The sequence below is a fragment of the Brassica rapa genome, chromosome A04 (assembly GCF_000309985.2).
Source record: "Brassica rapa cultivar Chiifu-401-42 chromosome A04, CAAS_Brap_v3.01, whole genome shotgun sequence".
NCBI lineage: Eukaryota > Viridiplantae > Streptophyta > Magnoliopsida > Brassicales > Brassicaceae > Brassica > Brassica rapa.
In genome coordinates this window covers 5,230,756-5,245,844 of record NC_024798.2, presented here as the reverse complement: position 1 = coordinate 5,245,844, position 15,089 = coordinate 5,230,756, and the positions used below count along the sequence as shown (strand labels likewise).

General features: G+C 32.1%; 2 protein-coding genes, 1 long non-coding RNA gene and 1 other non-coding gene across 5 annotated transcripts; 1 reads left to right on the top strand and 3 right to left on the bottom strand.

The window, feature by feature from the left end:
• Positions 1-3,028: 3,028 nt before the first annotated feature.
• LOC117133771 lies at positions 3,029-6,170 on the bottom strand. The gene is made up of 2 exons (XR_004457786.1): positions 5,735-6,170; positions 3,029-5,660 (listed from the first exon to the last, which is right to left on the bottom strand). It is a non-coding gene; the product is annotated as an uncharacterized LOC117133771 (long non-coding RNA).
• A 3,169-nt stretch (positions 6,171-9,339) lies between these two features.
• On the top strand, positions 9,340-11,132 carry LOC103849035 (transcription factor bHLH104). 2 transcript variants are annotated; one of them, XM_009125857.3, is made up of 5 exons: positions 9,340-9,632; positions 9,860-10,171; positions 10,253-10,333; positions 10,402-10,564; positions 10,640-11,132. In XM_009125857.3, exons 1-5 carry the CDS (start codon positions 9,574-9,576, stop codon positions 10,880-10,882), a joined length of 858 nt encoding a protein of 285 aa, XP_009124105.1. In that variant the 5' UTR covers positions 9,340-9,573; the 3' UTR covers positions 10,883-11,132. The 2 variants fall into 2 exon arrangements, with proteins under 2 accessions (XP_009124105.1, XP_009124106.1); XM_009125858.3 differs by having other exon boundaries at positions 9,345-9,632; positions 9,863-10,171.
• On the bottom strand, positions 11,047-11,120 carry TRNAT-AGU. Its single transcript has one exon. It is a non-coding gene; the product is annotated as a tRNA-Thr (tRNA).
• Positions 11,133-11,307: 175 nt separating the features above from the next.
• LOC103849034 lies at positions 11,308-12,816 on the bottom strand. Its single transcript, XM_009125856.3, has 5 exons — positions 12,578-12,816; positions 12,088-12,202; positions 11,908-11,997; positions 11,718-11,816; positions 11,308-11,629 (listed from the first exon to the last, which is right to left on the bottom strand). Exons 1-5 carry the CDS (start codon positions 12,637-12,639, stop codon positions 11,525-11,527), a joined length of 471 nt encoding a protein of 156 aa, XP_009124104.1. The 5' UTR covers positions 12,640-12,816; the 3' UTR covers positions 11,308-11,524.
• Between the last annotated feature and the right edge of the window lie 2,273 nt (positions 12,817-15,089).

Sequence of the window (15,089 nt, the reverse complement as noted above, 5' to 3'; positions counted from 1 at the left end):
TCTGCACTTAGAAACTTTAGGCTTATTCTCGACAAGTTCGGTTTCTATGACTGGCACTCAATTACTAGACGAACTCGCCCAGGCAGTTCGATCTCTTGTCCAGCTCTATCAATTGAACTACGTTCGGCTTGATCCTCGAAAGGGGTACGTAGGCAGCCTTTAACAAGGTTCAGTCCGAAATCAATCTAAGCCTTTTAGATATCTTTTTCGTCCTTTGTTATCGAGCTGCGACTCAACTAGGATTAGGGTTTTATGTTGCTAGAACTAGGTAACTCGCTGATGGCCCCTGCGGCCAAAGCCTTTGTATTCTCTTGTAATGATCGCAACCCTCTTACGCGGACTCGAAATAAGATCTACTGTTTTCTCTAAACTCGTTTGTTATCTTTTCATGATTTCCGCATATATTCGATCACTTGTCGTTGGCTCTCGCAGAGATCCGGGACCTCTGGGAAATTAGGGTTTTCCTAGTTTCCTTATTTAAACGGAAATCGACAGTGCGAATTTCGGTTCCCACAATAATCTTGTTTCTTGTTGCAGAATGGATGAACTTGTAAGTGCTCCAGTTCCTTTCACAACATGATGAAAAAGGCTGTCCAAAAGCAACTTAAATGCTAAGGCTTGAAGCTTGGGAGCTGAAGATCCATGAACTGCCCACCATCTTAAAGGTTCTAAGATAAATCTATCAATGATTACATCAACACTACCAAAATCTTCCAAGCTTCAAGAGAAATTAGAATACTCAATGTTAACCTCTCTCCTTTCATCTTGATTTGGAAAATACTTCGTAATGCAATTTGTTCTTTCTCTAATAATCTCCAAATCTTGATGTGAAGCTTTTCTATTGTTCTCTTCTCCAAGCCACTTTGAGCTATAATATCTTCGTCAAACAAAATAAACAACAATAATGTTACTTAAATAACTATCGAAACTGTTTAAATTTTAGTTTGTAAGATAATAAATCATATGAAGTAGAATACATTTATAACATAGTTGAGATTTAGAGAATGTGCCATACAATGGAGAGGAGTGTTACTTTTACTCCAACGAGATGTCAAAATAGATTGCACAACATTCCAAAAAACCGAGTCATCTTCAAGTTATTTCCTTTCCTCTCTAAAGATAACTGTTTTCACAGTTTGTATCATGCTTTCCCACCATTAATAAACAAGATGAAGTGAAGGCTTATCAGTATCAGCAGCTCTAATCACATTATATATCGGTAAAGTGAAAGACAAAACATATTCAATCTCATCCCATAACATCTTATCTAATATCTTTTTCTTCACTGCTGATGTTCCTTCTTCACCATCATCTTTATAATCATCCCACTTAGGTCGGATCACCATTTGTTGTAATCCGGTTTTTATTTTCTTGAATCTCTTAAGCATCACAACTGTTGAAGCAAACCTGTAAAAACAAACTTAATAATTTTATTTTATAAAAAAACAAATCTAATTAAGATTGAACTTAACAAACAGAGAACACAAACCTTGTAGAAGAAATTGTAAGGACATTAAGATCACAATGCTCTGTGAACATGACAAGCCTTATTCCATGGTTTATAATGAATTTCTTGATCCAAGTAACATCCTCACTGATAGACTTTATCCAATAACAAGCATCATACACATCTCCATTGCTTCTTGTATTATAAACTGGTGCACATATGTTCATGAGTGCAAGATTCAAAGTATGAACCACATATGGTGTCCAGAATATAGTAGGAAACATAGTTCAAATAAGTGCACCAACTTTTACACAATTTGAAGCATTGTCTGTGAGTACTTGAACCACATTCTCATGTCCAACCTTTTTAATGCATTCTATGATCATTTTTGCAATCACCTCACCAGTTTTTGTTTCACCTTGAGTGTTGATTGCTCTTAACATCATTGGACCACTCTCATTTGCAGCAATAAAATTTAAGATAGGTCTTCGATGAAGATCTGACCAGCCAATCACTACATATGCTAACTCCTTTATGTTTCCATGAATCCTTCAAAGGCTGCAAGTGCACTTCAAGGTTCTTTTTTTCTTTTTGAAGAAGTGTAGTCCTCAAATCATTATAACCAGGAGGAACAATCTTGGAATTTGTGATGCACACACAAATGAGTTGCGATAATGAGGATTTCTTGCAACGTTAAAAAACAACCTGCTTGTACAGAACATTCTAAATATTTCACCATCACACTGTTTCGTAGCCTGATTGTTAAAATGCTTTTAAGCTGAACCCATTCATTTTCTCTTCTTTGAATCAGCCTCATTTGTATCAGGAAATTTTTAGTTCATGTCATAGTCAAGAGAAGAAGCAGATGCCTTTCTTGACGATGAAGGTAATGGAACTGGCGTAGGAGCTGCACGTTTTATCCTCTCCTTGCAATCATTAACCAATTTCTTCATGTTATCTCTTTGTTGTGGAGTAACTTTCAAGCATCATTTGATTCTCTTAACTCCCTCTTGTAAAAGATAAGTCACAACTCTAGTATGAGATCCAACGTTGTATTGCAAAATTTGCATTCAAACTTCCATGATCCCGCTCCTGCTATCTTTTCAATCTTGTTCACATAAATCTATAAGGGTGCTTTGTCATCCACATCATCATTATCAGATGGGTTCATACTTCTGAAAATAAATATTGTCATAATGGATCAATGAACAGACATGGTCGCTATACTCTACGTAGAAACGAAAGGAAACACCAAAAAAAAAGGATTCTCTGCACTTTTTTAATATTAATATAAGACTTTTTTTTTTAAAAAAAGGGCTTAATATAAGACTTTAACCTTAGATTTACAATCCAAATTCAGTTTTAGTTTCAACTTTCAACCGATACTAACCATCTAATCATTAAAAAAAAGAAGAAGAATATAACAATTAACAAAGAAATAAAAGTCGAAAGAAAATTACCTTGATCGATTGTTTGGTCTTGGTACAAAGAAGAAGAAATATAGCAACTATGAAATGTAAAAGAGATGAGAATGACGACTCGTAGTCGTAGTCTTTTGGGTTTCCTTTTTTTTTTTTTTTTAATTAGGGTTTTCAGTTCAGGAAATAAAACATAAACACATTTAATTTTTTTATTTACGATTTCATTATTGGATTTACACTCTTCCAACTAGGAATCATTGGTTCCAATACGCTTCCAAATCTGTTTTTTCAAAACCGCGGTTCTGACACCCTTCCGAGCGGTTCTGCACGCTTCCGACCCCGCTTCCGAACCAGGAACCATGGCTTAGGATACACTTCAATGCAACGTAGGAAATAACTAAGCGCACTAATTAGTAAAATATTTTAATATGGCTATTAAAGAAAATTGAAATGTAAAAATTTAAAGATATACCCTAAATTAGTGCTAAAACACTTTATCATTTCAAAATTAGCATATAAAAGGGAAAATGACAAAATAGTACTAATTTAAAGTAAAAATATATTTTTATTTTATGTTTGAGTTTAAACATTAGAATTTAAGGTTAAGTGTTTAGGAGATGTGGTTAGAGTAAAAGTTTAGGATTTGAAGTAATTAAGTGGTTTTATCTTTCAACTAGTGTTAACATAATCATTTTTTCCTTGTGTGCTAATTTCGTCATAATAATTTTTTGTACTATCTAAGTCATTTATCCAAAATTTTACAAACATCTACATTTACCATTTGACTGCACTTGTAATCTTTTTGAGATTATATATACAAACGAATTATAAATACTTAATTTTAATTAAGGCCAAATGTCCAAACTTCTCTTGCTTCTGCTCATGGCTGACTCTAGACTCTAATTGTCTCCAATAAGGTTTACTTCACACTAACATGGAGATCTAAGACTTCTATGTTTTTCCATGTCTCGAAAAGCCTTAAAAGATAGCTTCCCGACAGTTGTTTCCATTTTCTTAATTTTTAATCGCTGTTTTTTCGAGCGACTTGAATGGGAACCTGCGACTGGTCGCGCGATCAGTCGCGCGACATCAAAACGAACAACAACCTGCGACTTGCGATCAGTCGCACAGGTCGCAGGTCGCAGGTCGCGCGACACGTAAACAAACAGGGCCATATATTACCCTCTCTCCCATATTTTACTTTTCCTCTCATTTTCACCTTTTAATTTTCTCCCACTTACTCCATACTTCCCAATCACGCATCATATAAATCATGTGTTCAATGCTTGGAAAATAACATGCTATAATTATGATCACACACTTGGTCCATATACAGCACCTGTTAAGAACTAAGGTTTCGAACGTTGTCAAATACACACACTTGGTCCATATAGTTTAGTAAACTAAAAGTCAGAATGTTGTCAAATTTATCGGAACATGTTCTAAAATTAGTGCCAAATGCATATAAAATTAATTCGATGCCGATAAACCAATCAAGTTGTCTAATGGTTTAAGTAAGACAATTGTAATAATTTATACAGTTGACAAAATAGTAAATTGTTTATTTTTTTCGTCGTGCGTTCAACATACGTCGTTTTCACGAGCAGCGAGCAATATAATTTCATAAGAGGATTCTTCAGAAGATTATAATTTTACGGTGGGGAATAATTTGTTTGAGATGTGTTTTGGAACAAAAAACGACGTTACATTGTTCCAAGAGCTACAAAAAGTTAGGGATCCTTTATTCTTTCACTGTGACAACCACTGACCATAAGATGACAAGGTAGACTCTTCTTTATGTCGATGTTGATGTATATATACGATTTTGATGATATGGTTGATTATTCCCTGGCGTCGAACTGATACACACCATTTGTAATAACATTGGGATTCTTAATCAAGATACAAATTGATATTCTAAACGTGTAAACCGTTAGATATTTTGTCGCTAAAAAGTATTTATAATCACAAGTAAATCATTCAACCATTTTTATCATGTTTTTTTGTTGTTTTGGTTTTGATATACGTTGTATTAACTTCACTATTTACATCACTCATAAGCTTTTATAACATATAAGTAACTAAATTTTTTGTTTGTTTGTCTCAACTGCCTAAATTACTATAGTTAATAAAATTTATGATAAAATCCGAAAGCTGAATATATAATAAAAATATCATATATAAATCCGAAAACTGAATACAATTTGATATTGGTATTATTTTTCAATATTAACTTTGTTAATTAAAAAATATCAGTGTTAAAAAAAAAACGGTCTGACCGATCATCTGTATAGATAATTACAATATGTAATATGCTGTAATATGTTGTTAATGGTATTTCATATCAACAAAGTTTAACCAGAGGCTATTTCAAATCAAACCACATATTAAATAAACATGTTTGCAATATAATATACATTTTTCAAAGTATAATTAGATTAAAATGGTATTAAAGCACAATATTACATCTAAGAAAGATTTTTTCCTAATATGATTTTATATGTTAGGATATTATTCATTTAATTACTTTTGTATCTATAAATATATATTGCTATTGAAACGATTTAGGATGATATTTAAATTTAATTTGAATGGGTTAATTTGACAAATAACTGACTATGCTTATGTCCATAGATTAACCTGGTCGACAATTTTTTTTTGGGGGCTGTTTGAGTGGGAGATGGATAATTAGTAGAGGGAACACATATGTATAGCATCCACTTTTTTTTTCACCATTCAACAAAACCGTAGTATTTCCGTGAATAAGGTAGTTAGACTGCTTTTAAAAAAAACTGTTATTGCCACCTTGGTTTACGGAGTCTTTATGAGTCTGTAAATTTTCTTGCTGTCAAAAAAAAAAAAAAACTGTTATTGTTTGTTCTTAATTTTTGGACCCCAAGTGAAGCATTTCATCAACTCCTGTTTACAAGTAGTTTAGTTTATCCTTGTATTGTATATATTTTTTAAACATCAAATAATTGTATGCTGTTATTCAATAATATATATATATAGATAGTTTTGTTTTTTTGACAGCAAACATTTACAGACTCATATTGACCCTGTAAACCAAATTGGTAACTCTGATATAGATAGTTCATTATCTTGATATAATTACTTATATCCAATTAAAAATAATAATAACAATACTAAATTAATATTTACACTTAAGTAAATAATATTTTCAAAATACTAAATATACTAAATTAATAATTCACACCAATATAAAATTTACACATTGATATTTATATATAGTTGATATCTATAATAGTTTATATATTATATTCAAAAATATTTAGTGAAGAGATTGTTTAAATTTTATTAAAAAGTAAATAAATATTAATTCCTTGAAAAATAATTAAGAAAATATTTCACACGACTTTTTATCAAAATATAGTTATTTAAAATCATCCAAAATCATATACATATTTATTTCTCAAACTCAAAAGAATAATATATATGTTTAATTTATATTATATTGTGAATAATTTATTGTTTCTTTATAAAAATATTTTTAAAATAACTACTTTTAATTATGAAATAAATAGTATTATAACTTTATATATATATATATATATATATTAATTTAAACTTGTACATTACTTTGGGCCACTTTATCTATTTTTACCGTTCGAACGTATGTTTTGAACCACTATGGGGTTTTTCGTTTTTCCACCCAGATGAGCTATCTGAATGAAGATGAAAGTTTTGTTCGTTTATGCATTAAAAGTACAAGTCATCTGGATGGCTCATCTGAATGAGTTTTAAAAATTTAGGCTTAATTTTGAAAATCAGCTAGTCGATCCAAATTGGATCATCTAGATGGAGATGAGTTTGTCAAAATGATATAATGTCTATTATACCACCATGTAATTAACAAATTACAAACTCAAACCTAATATCATTTTATCACTCATGAAAAACGACAAAAAGAAAAAAACATTTTCCCACCAAAACTACAAAACACAATTTCCGCCAAAACCGCAAAAACGCATTTTCCCGCCAAAGCCGTAAAACACATAATTTCTCGCCAAAACCGTAAAAACGCATTTTCCCGCCAAAATCACAAAAATATGTTTTCCCGCCAAAACCGTAAAACACATATTTTCTCGCCAAAACCGTAAAAACGCATTTCTTGCCAAAATCACAAAAACATGTTTTCCCGCCAAAATCGTAAAAAAATACGTTTTTCGCCAAAACCGTAAAATTGTGTGTTCCCGCCAAAACATGTTTTCCCACCAAAACCGCAAAACGTAGTTTCTCGCCAAAACCGCAAAACACGATTTCTCGCCAAAACTGCGATTTCTCGCCAAAACCGCATTTTCTCGCCAAAACCGCATTTTTTCGCCAATATTAAACATATGATTAAATCAAAATAAAGATATATTTATAATTTGTTTATTAAACTCATCTGGATCGAAATAGAAATAATGGAACAAACATAAAATCCATCCAGATGACTCATCTAGGTGGCTCATCTAGATGGAGAAACGAATAGTTCCTAAAATCTAGATAGACCATTTGGATGGATCGCATAGATGGAACAACTGGATGGAGATAATAGATGGAGAAACGAACAATCCCTATATCTGCTTGATCTACACTTGTACCACACAAAACACTTGATCTGCTGGATCCGCAACACTTATCCGTCTCCTTCATTTGGAGCATTAATCAATTCATCTTGGGATAAGTCGATGTTTGTATGTGAAGTTTGTTGACCGAGTTGATTTGGTTATCACAAAAGTTGAACATCGCTTCTTCTAATCGGGTGTCGCGGTCTGTAACACTCGATTAAATCGAAGTAAGAAAACAAAAAGTAACAAAAAAAAAAAGGTGTAAATGGCAACAAATTCCAAAATACCGGCTGATAATAGCCCCACATCCCTTTCTTATTATTTGAGGAGCATTAAAAATAAATAACCTTTAGTTCATGTGTTTATTACAAGTATGTCATTTCTTATGTGGCAACTCCACAAGCTCTCTCACCTATTCTATTTAAAACCCCTTTGTTAACTAGAGTAATTACACAACATGCCATTGATCAAAACATTATAATTACTTCAGTTTTGTCTACATTTGTCACATATATACGTTGATACGTATTACATCAAATCTTATCATTTACTTCTTGCGTTAGTTACCTTAACCGAAGCTCTACGTATTATATCAAAGATTTTAAAATTATGTTAATTACCTTGACTGAAGTTTTTTCATTAATTTGTTTCAATACAAAAAATTACTGACATACGTAGTGGTCTAATTTTTTTATTCAAAAATGAATATAGATGCGAAAAATTAATGTGCAATTATCAACCAAAGTTTGTTTTTCTGTAAAATCCTAAAAGTATTTGATGATCAATACGTGCTCAAGTGATTGATTTTCTTAAAAATGCGAAAAAATATTTGTTCTCTTAAAAATATATCAAGAAAAAAAAACTTTTTTTCTTAAAATAATGAAACAGAAGAACCATGCATATGACATATACTTGCCCCGTTTCATTAAATTGTTAGATGATCTCCGCCTTGCGATTGTAGAAACTAAGGTACAATACGATTTTCTGGCATACACATATAAAAACTTACCTTAGGTGATCTATCGTAATTAAGATTTTAACGCCAACTTGCATAATGCAAATAATGGCGGAGCAAATTGCCCATGATTCAAATGTTATTTGCAAGGACGAAATTGATTGATGATTGGGAAAAAGGAAACTTCTAATAACTTTGACATATTTTTAAATTACAAATTTGGTAAAATGATGGTAATAATACGTGATTTGCAAGGACTTGACTTTTATATATAAGGAACGTAGATTAAGGTTCAAATGATTGTAATCAATTAATAATCGTGAATTTTTTTGAATTTGTTCAATTGCGATTGATAAAAGAAATTTTGCATTAACTATTTACAATATTAAAGTAATTCTCGACTAAGATTGGAGCGCAAGTTATGTGTAATATTCGATTTAGTTACGACCATTATTTTGAATCTATATGACCACACGGCGATTTCTTTTTAGTATAAATATACGGCTTCTATAATTCAGAAAACTCACCACACTTTTCTTCTCGACTTTGCTCATATCAAAACATTCTCTCAAGCAATCAAATGGTTGGTTTTAACTTTGTTTCCGATTTGAAACCATTCAAGACATTGTTTCTTTTATATTTTATTAGTCTATTGTTTATGTTTTGTTTTATTTTATATTTATAATTTATTTTATGCAAATAAATATACAATTTTTAAACAAAATTTTTGCAGCTTAATTTAGATTGACATATTAAATTTCGTCTAACTCTTACTTTATAACATATAGTATTTTTTGCTATGACTTTAGCTTTTATTATGTCTACATATTAAAAGTGTAATATTTTGAAATCTATTTATTCTGCGCAGGGCGCGGGTTATCACCTAGTCTAGTCATTAAGACAGATACATCGTTTCGATTCCGATTCAATACTCTTTGGACGCGATTTGTCTTTTCCCGAATAAGAATTTGAAGTTAAAAAAATAAAGTAAATAATCCTTCCTTTAATTTTCCACTAATATCAAATCGTAGAATATTGTTCCCACCAATTCTTATCATCATCTCCTCGGCGTCACTCGATTTTTTAAATCTGTAATAATTAAATTTTCTTCCGACATTGGCGTCTCTCTCTCTCTCTCGATCGAAGCATTCTCAAATCTGTGTTCTTGAGATTCAGATGTATCCTTCTCTCGACGATGAAGATTTCGTCTCTGATTTCTTTTGCTTCGATCAAAGGTTCTTCCTTTCCTCTCTTCTCTATCGATTCTTGTTGTTTTCTATTTTGATTTATCAAATTTGCTTTTAATTGTGTATTTTGATATTGATTTGACGAAACCAATTCTATTTTTTATTGTTTAACAACGTTGTTGATTCGGTTTAAGCTGTTAAATTGAATATGAGAAGTAACTCAATATTGTTGATTTTATTATTCTATTGATGAACGAGAGAGATGTCTGTTTCAGCAGCAATGGAGCAGAACTCGATGATTACACACAGTTCGGTGTAGATTTGCAGCCTGATCAAGCAGGTACCTTCCCAGATTTTGGGTCATACGGTGTCAATCTACAGAACGAACCACAACAAGTTTTCAACATCGGAGATTTGACATCGTACGGTGGAGTTTTAACGCAAGAGCCAGGGGAGTTTCATAACTTTGGAGGGCCAAATGATTGTGGAACTGTGCAGGAAGATGAAGTAGTTGTTAACTCTAGCTCATCTGGTGGAGCTGTTAAGCAAGAACAAGAACATGTAGATGAGGAATGCTCTAGAAAGCGGTAGGCTTTGATAAAAAATCCAAAACTTTTGTGTGATCTTGATTGTGTTTGATAAGAATCTGTGGTGGTTGTTGTTGATAGGGGAAGGACTGGATCTTGTGTCAGACCAGGAGGAACCAAAGCTTGTCGTGAGAGATTGAGGAGAGAGAAGCTAAATGAAAAGTACAATTTGTTTAGAACTTATTAGTTTTTTTAGTTTGAATTGTCTAAAACTGGGTTTGTGTCTTTAGGTTCATGGATTTGAGCTCGGTTTTAGAGCCTGGGAGGACTCCAAAGACCGATAAACCAGCTATACTCGATGATGCAATCCGTGTCTTGAATCAACTCAGAGATGAAGCTCATGAGCTTGAAGAAACTAATCAGAAGCTCTTAGAAGAGATCAAGAGTCTCAAGGTTGGTTCGCTTTCTCATCAATTGCAAGAACCTTAGTCTATGGAACGAGAATAAAGTTTTGGTTTTGACGTATAGGCTGAGAAGAATGAGCTGAGGGAGGAGAAGCAAGCTTTGAAGGCGGAGAAGGAGAAGACGGAACAGCAGCTGAAGTCTATGATGGTTCCATCTACAGGGTTCATGCCTCAGATTCCAACTCCATTTAATCAAAACAAGATGGCTGTTTATCCGAGCTACGGTTACATGCCAATGTGGCATTACTTGCCTCAATCCGTTCGCGATACCTCTCGTGATCAAGAACTCAGGCCTCCTGCTGCTTAAACTCTCCATTACATTACATATTATGTTTGGTACTAGAGAATTTAGAGAGATATCTAATCCACTTGGTTTTAGGATTATTCCGTTTGGCAAGTGTAAAAGCTTTACTCTTTGTCTTGTGGTTTCTTGTGGATTTTTGACCGGGGGGATCAAAAAGAAAACAGAAATGCTCTCGTTGAGAGTTGAACTCAAGACCTCCCGCTTACTAAACGGGTGCTCTAACCAACTGAGCTACGAGAGCATGTTGTTGTTACATTATTCCATTATAAGTTCCTATTACTACTATCCACTGAAATGCTACTTACAAGTCTGTGGTTGGTCCTAAAGAGGAGGGCCAGGAGGCTCTGTGAATGGAACTGTGCAGAGAATTATCAGTAAGTGAAAATGGTTTTTTTTTCAAGAGGTTGTTGATCTGATGGTACTTCCACAACGTAAAAGTCACATATTAATTTAGTTTAAATTCAAAATGAAACGGTATCTCTCTGAGAGAACCGAAAGTGGGAAAGAATAAAGCAAAAAATGATTTGCAAAGATTTTGCCTACATCTTTTAAAACAATGCCTGGATTCCAAAATAGAAATCTCAAAATACAGACCCGATTGTGCTACAAAATCTGAAAAAACAAAAAAAAAAACGATCTCTTTCTTTAATTTGCTTTAGCCTTTGGAGCCTTCTTCCGGAGTTGCCTACCATGTCTCCTCGAGTTCTTCATTCCAATAAAGAAGAGCAGTGCCCCAACGAGTGCTACGCTCTGATAATAGAAAAGTCTCAGATCATGCATGATAAAAGATTGAATATGGAACTCACAATATATCTTTCAGAAACCAAGTTTGCTAAACCTGAGTAAACTTGGAAAACAGTTGGCTAAATTCCTTTCTCTCGACATCGTAGTTGTAGAAATCGTAAAGAATTGGGGTGGCAACAGCTTGATGAAGAAGCTGCAACCAGATTTCGTAGAGTTAAAACATGTTTTTTTCCTCTTCATTTATTTATACTAATATTTCAATATAGGAAGAGTTGGCCACATACTAGGAGATAGGCTCCCAAGGAGCTGCCAGAAACGAACAAAAGTCCACCAATACCCTTTAAGGCTATAGCAGCAGCAACAAGAAGCTTCATCTGCAAACAAAACAACAAGACTCAATCCGAGATTAAATTTTGGTTGTTGTTGTTTTTGGCCCAGAGACTAGACATGAAGAAGACACTTACATCGATGGGTGGCAATTGCTGGCCAGTATGAGTTGTGACATGACTAACAAAAGCATTGAACTTTGGTCTTAGAGATTTAGCTGCTCGACCTCCATTATCCCCAAAATCATTGAACCTGCTCCAGAGAAAGAAGAGGTGTTAATTAAATAGAACCGAAGCCAAGATAGTCAACTGAAATATGAAAGATCAATTCAACTATTAGAGAAAGAGCAAATCTTTGGAGCTAATTAAGAAAAAAAAATCATAAATAAAATCCAACCGGAAATAGCTTTTAGTATCTACCAAATCCAACACCATCAACAATCCATATGTTTTCTACTTTTTCCCCAAAACTAAGTAAGCTATGATTCATGTCTAGATAGCCATAATTTAGTTATTCTTTTAATATATTAGACACAGATTTTGATTTTTTTTTCTCAAGGATACAAAAGCAGATCTTGAAATGAGAGTAACAGAGCAAATCTAGAAGGAGTGGGATAAAATTGCATACTCTTGCCATGCGGAGAGAAGAAAGACGGAAACGAACAGAGCTCGACCAACAAAGGAAATCATCTCAACTGAATCTCGAACTCAGAGACAGAAAGACAGAGAGACAAAGAGAGTTAGATTTGGGTCCGTAAAGGAAGAGAGAAGGAGAAAGTGAAGAGGCTGGCCAAATTTGAAATATTAAGGCAGAGAGAGTATTCCAAGACTTTAGTCATCGCGACTACATTACAAATACATTGCCAATTCTGTATTCGCTGCTTCCTTCTTAAGAATGCGCCACGTGGACGATCTTACACGTCGATTGGCCAATCATATGCGTCCTTGTCATTACACGGCGACACTTAAACCTTACAAATTTATATTACTAATTTTTAAAAATATTTAACAAAATCATCATATAAAAATAAATTTATACTTAGAAAAAATATGTATTTAATTCAATCAAGTATTTACAATCCATAAATTATTAGTTAAAAATCACTTACACACAAAAATATTAGAACTTATAATTGACAACGCAAATTATAATAAAAAACTATATTTTTTATCCGTACATGCAAACACAATCTTCTTACAGATATATATTAACATATATAGTATAAATTTAAAAACTAATACGATAAATTAATTTTTATATTCTTTATCATTTTTGGTTTTTTTACTTTTTTTAGTTTAATTTTTTTCTTTTAAACATCAATGTAATCTATAAAACTATTGAAATGTAAACATTATCAAATATTTCAGGCAATAAAATAATATAAAAATGAATTTTTATCTCTTTTAATCCTCTTTATCTCTTTAAACAAGTAACATGCATGAAACTACTTCGAAAAAAAAAAACATTTAAGCAATTAACAAAGTAAATTTAAAATTTATGATAATTTTGGGGAAAAACTTAAAAAGGAAGTGAATTGAGATAATGATAATATTTCATTTATTTACTCGATAAATATAATACTTAATTATCTTACTATTTCATAAATTTAAATTTTATGAAATACAAATAGATATTGATAATTTCATTATTTTAATATAATTATATTTAAGAATTTTTAGTAATACATGCATTATGAGAACAAAAATTAAAGTACTACTCCTTCCGTATCACTTTAAGTGGTGTTTAGAGAAAAAAAATTGTTTCAAAAAAATTGATGTTCTCATTATTCTAAATAGAATTTAATATCATTTAAACTTTGTTACCAATTGCAAAATACTGAATTTTTTTTATTGGTTGAATTAATTTCATTTAGTGATGTTTTTATGTAATCAAGATAAATTGTATAGAAGTTTGTATTTTTTTAATTTAAGTGCAAAAACCTTAAAAATCACTTAAAGTGATAAAGAGAGGGTAATAATTTCTATGCCTAACATCATTAATTCATTATAAAATGAACATATTACACTATACAAAACAAGTGAAATATAAAAAAGGACGTTATTATAGTACATGGAATATAAAAAGAGGACGTTAATATAGTACATGGAAAAGGGAAACTGGAATGTGCACAGACCAGCATTGGAATATACATAAGATAAACTGGAATACGATCAAACCAGCATTTACATGAATTAATTTTCGTTTAAATCACGTTTTTCATTTAATTTTTGGTTAATTACAATCTAATATTATAAAGAAGAGTTTCTCTCCTTTACATGTCATCAATTCAACGCAGGAAAAGACGACATGTGTCCCATTCGGTAAAACACACCGTTTCATTTATTTGTGAATCGATCTGTGCGGGCTTTCTAATTGTTATGGGCCTCATGTGTGGATGAAGAAACCATCTTGACAGCCCGATAGAGGTGGCGACCTAATCCTCTCTTTATGCCGTCTCATCTTCTCTCTTCGTTCTATTGCGACTTCTGATCTTCTTCTCCATCACCGAACGGTTCCAGTTTCGGATTCTTCGTGTTATTGCGACGTCTGATCTTCTTCTCCATCAATCAACCACGATGTAGCTTTGAATGCGCGATTTTCATCACCTAGGAGTTTGTCCACACATGCAGACATAATCATCTTACGAATATTTATTATTTTATATTTTATTAATCCAAAATCGGTATTATAAAACTCTAATTGGTGAACATGCTGAAGGAAAAAAAATTATGGTGAATTCTTTGTTCCTCAAAATTTGTACCAGTTATGTTGAAATTTTAGTCAAATTATTGAAAGGTATATCTTTTTTTCTTCTTCTAAATTCCCCATGGAGGAATGAATTTATAAGAAAAGAATTCCCTATGCAATTTTGATAAGGAACAAATTAAACAAAAATTCATATTTTTTTTTACTTTTTCAATTCTTCAAATGAAATTTTATTTTTTATTTGTTCATTTTTTTCATTCTTCTAGTGGTCACCACCTGAAGCTATAGTGTTTCACGGATTAAACTTAAACTGGTTTAAAGTAAAAGCAAGAAAACTTGTTTTGAACTTGGTCACAAGTTAAATTATTATTTATAATTTTAAATAGTTAAATCAAACATCAAATTATTTATATATGTCAAAAAACGTTCATCA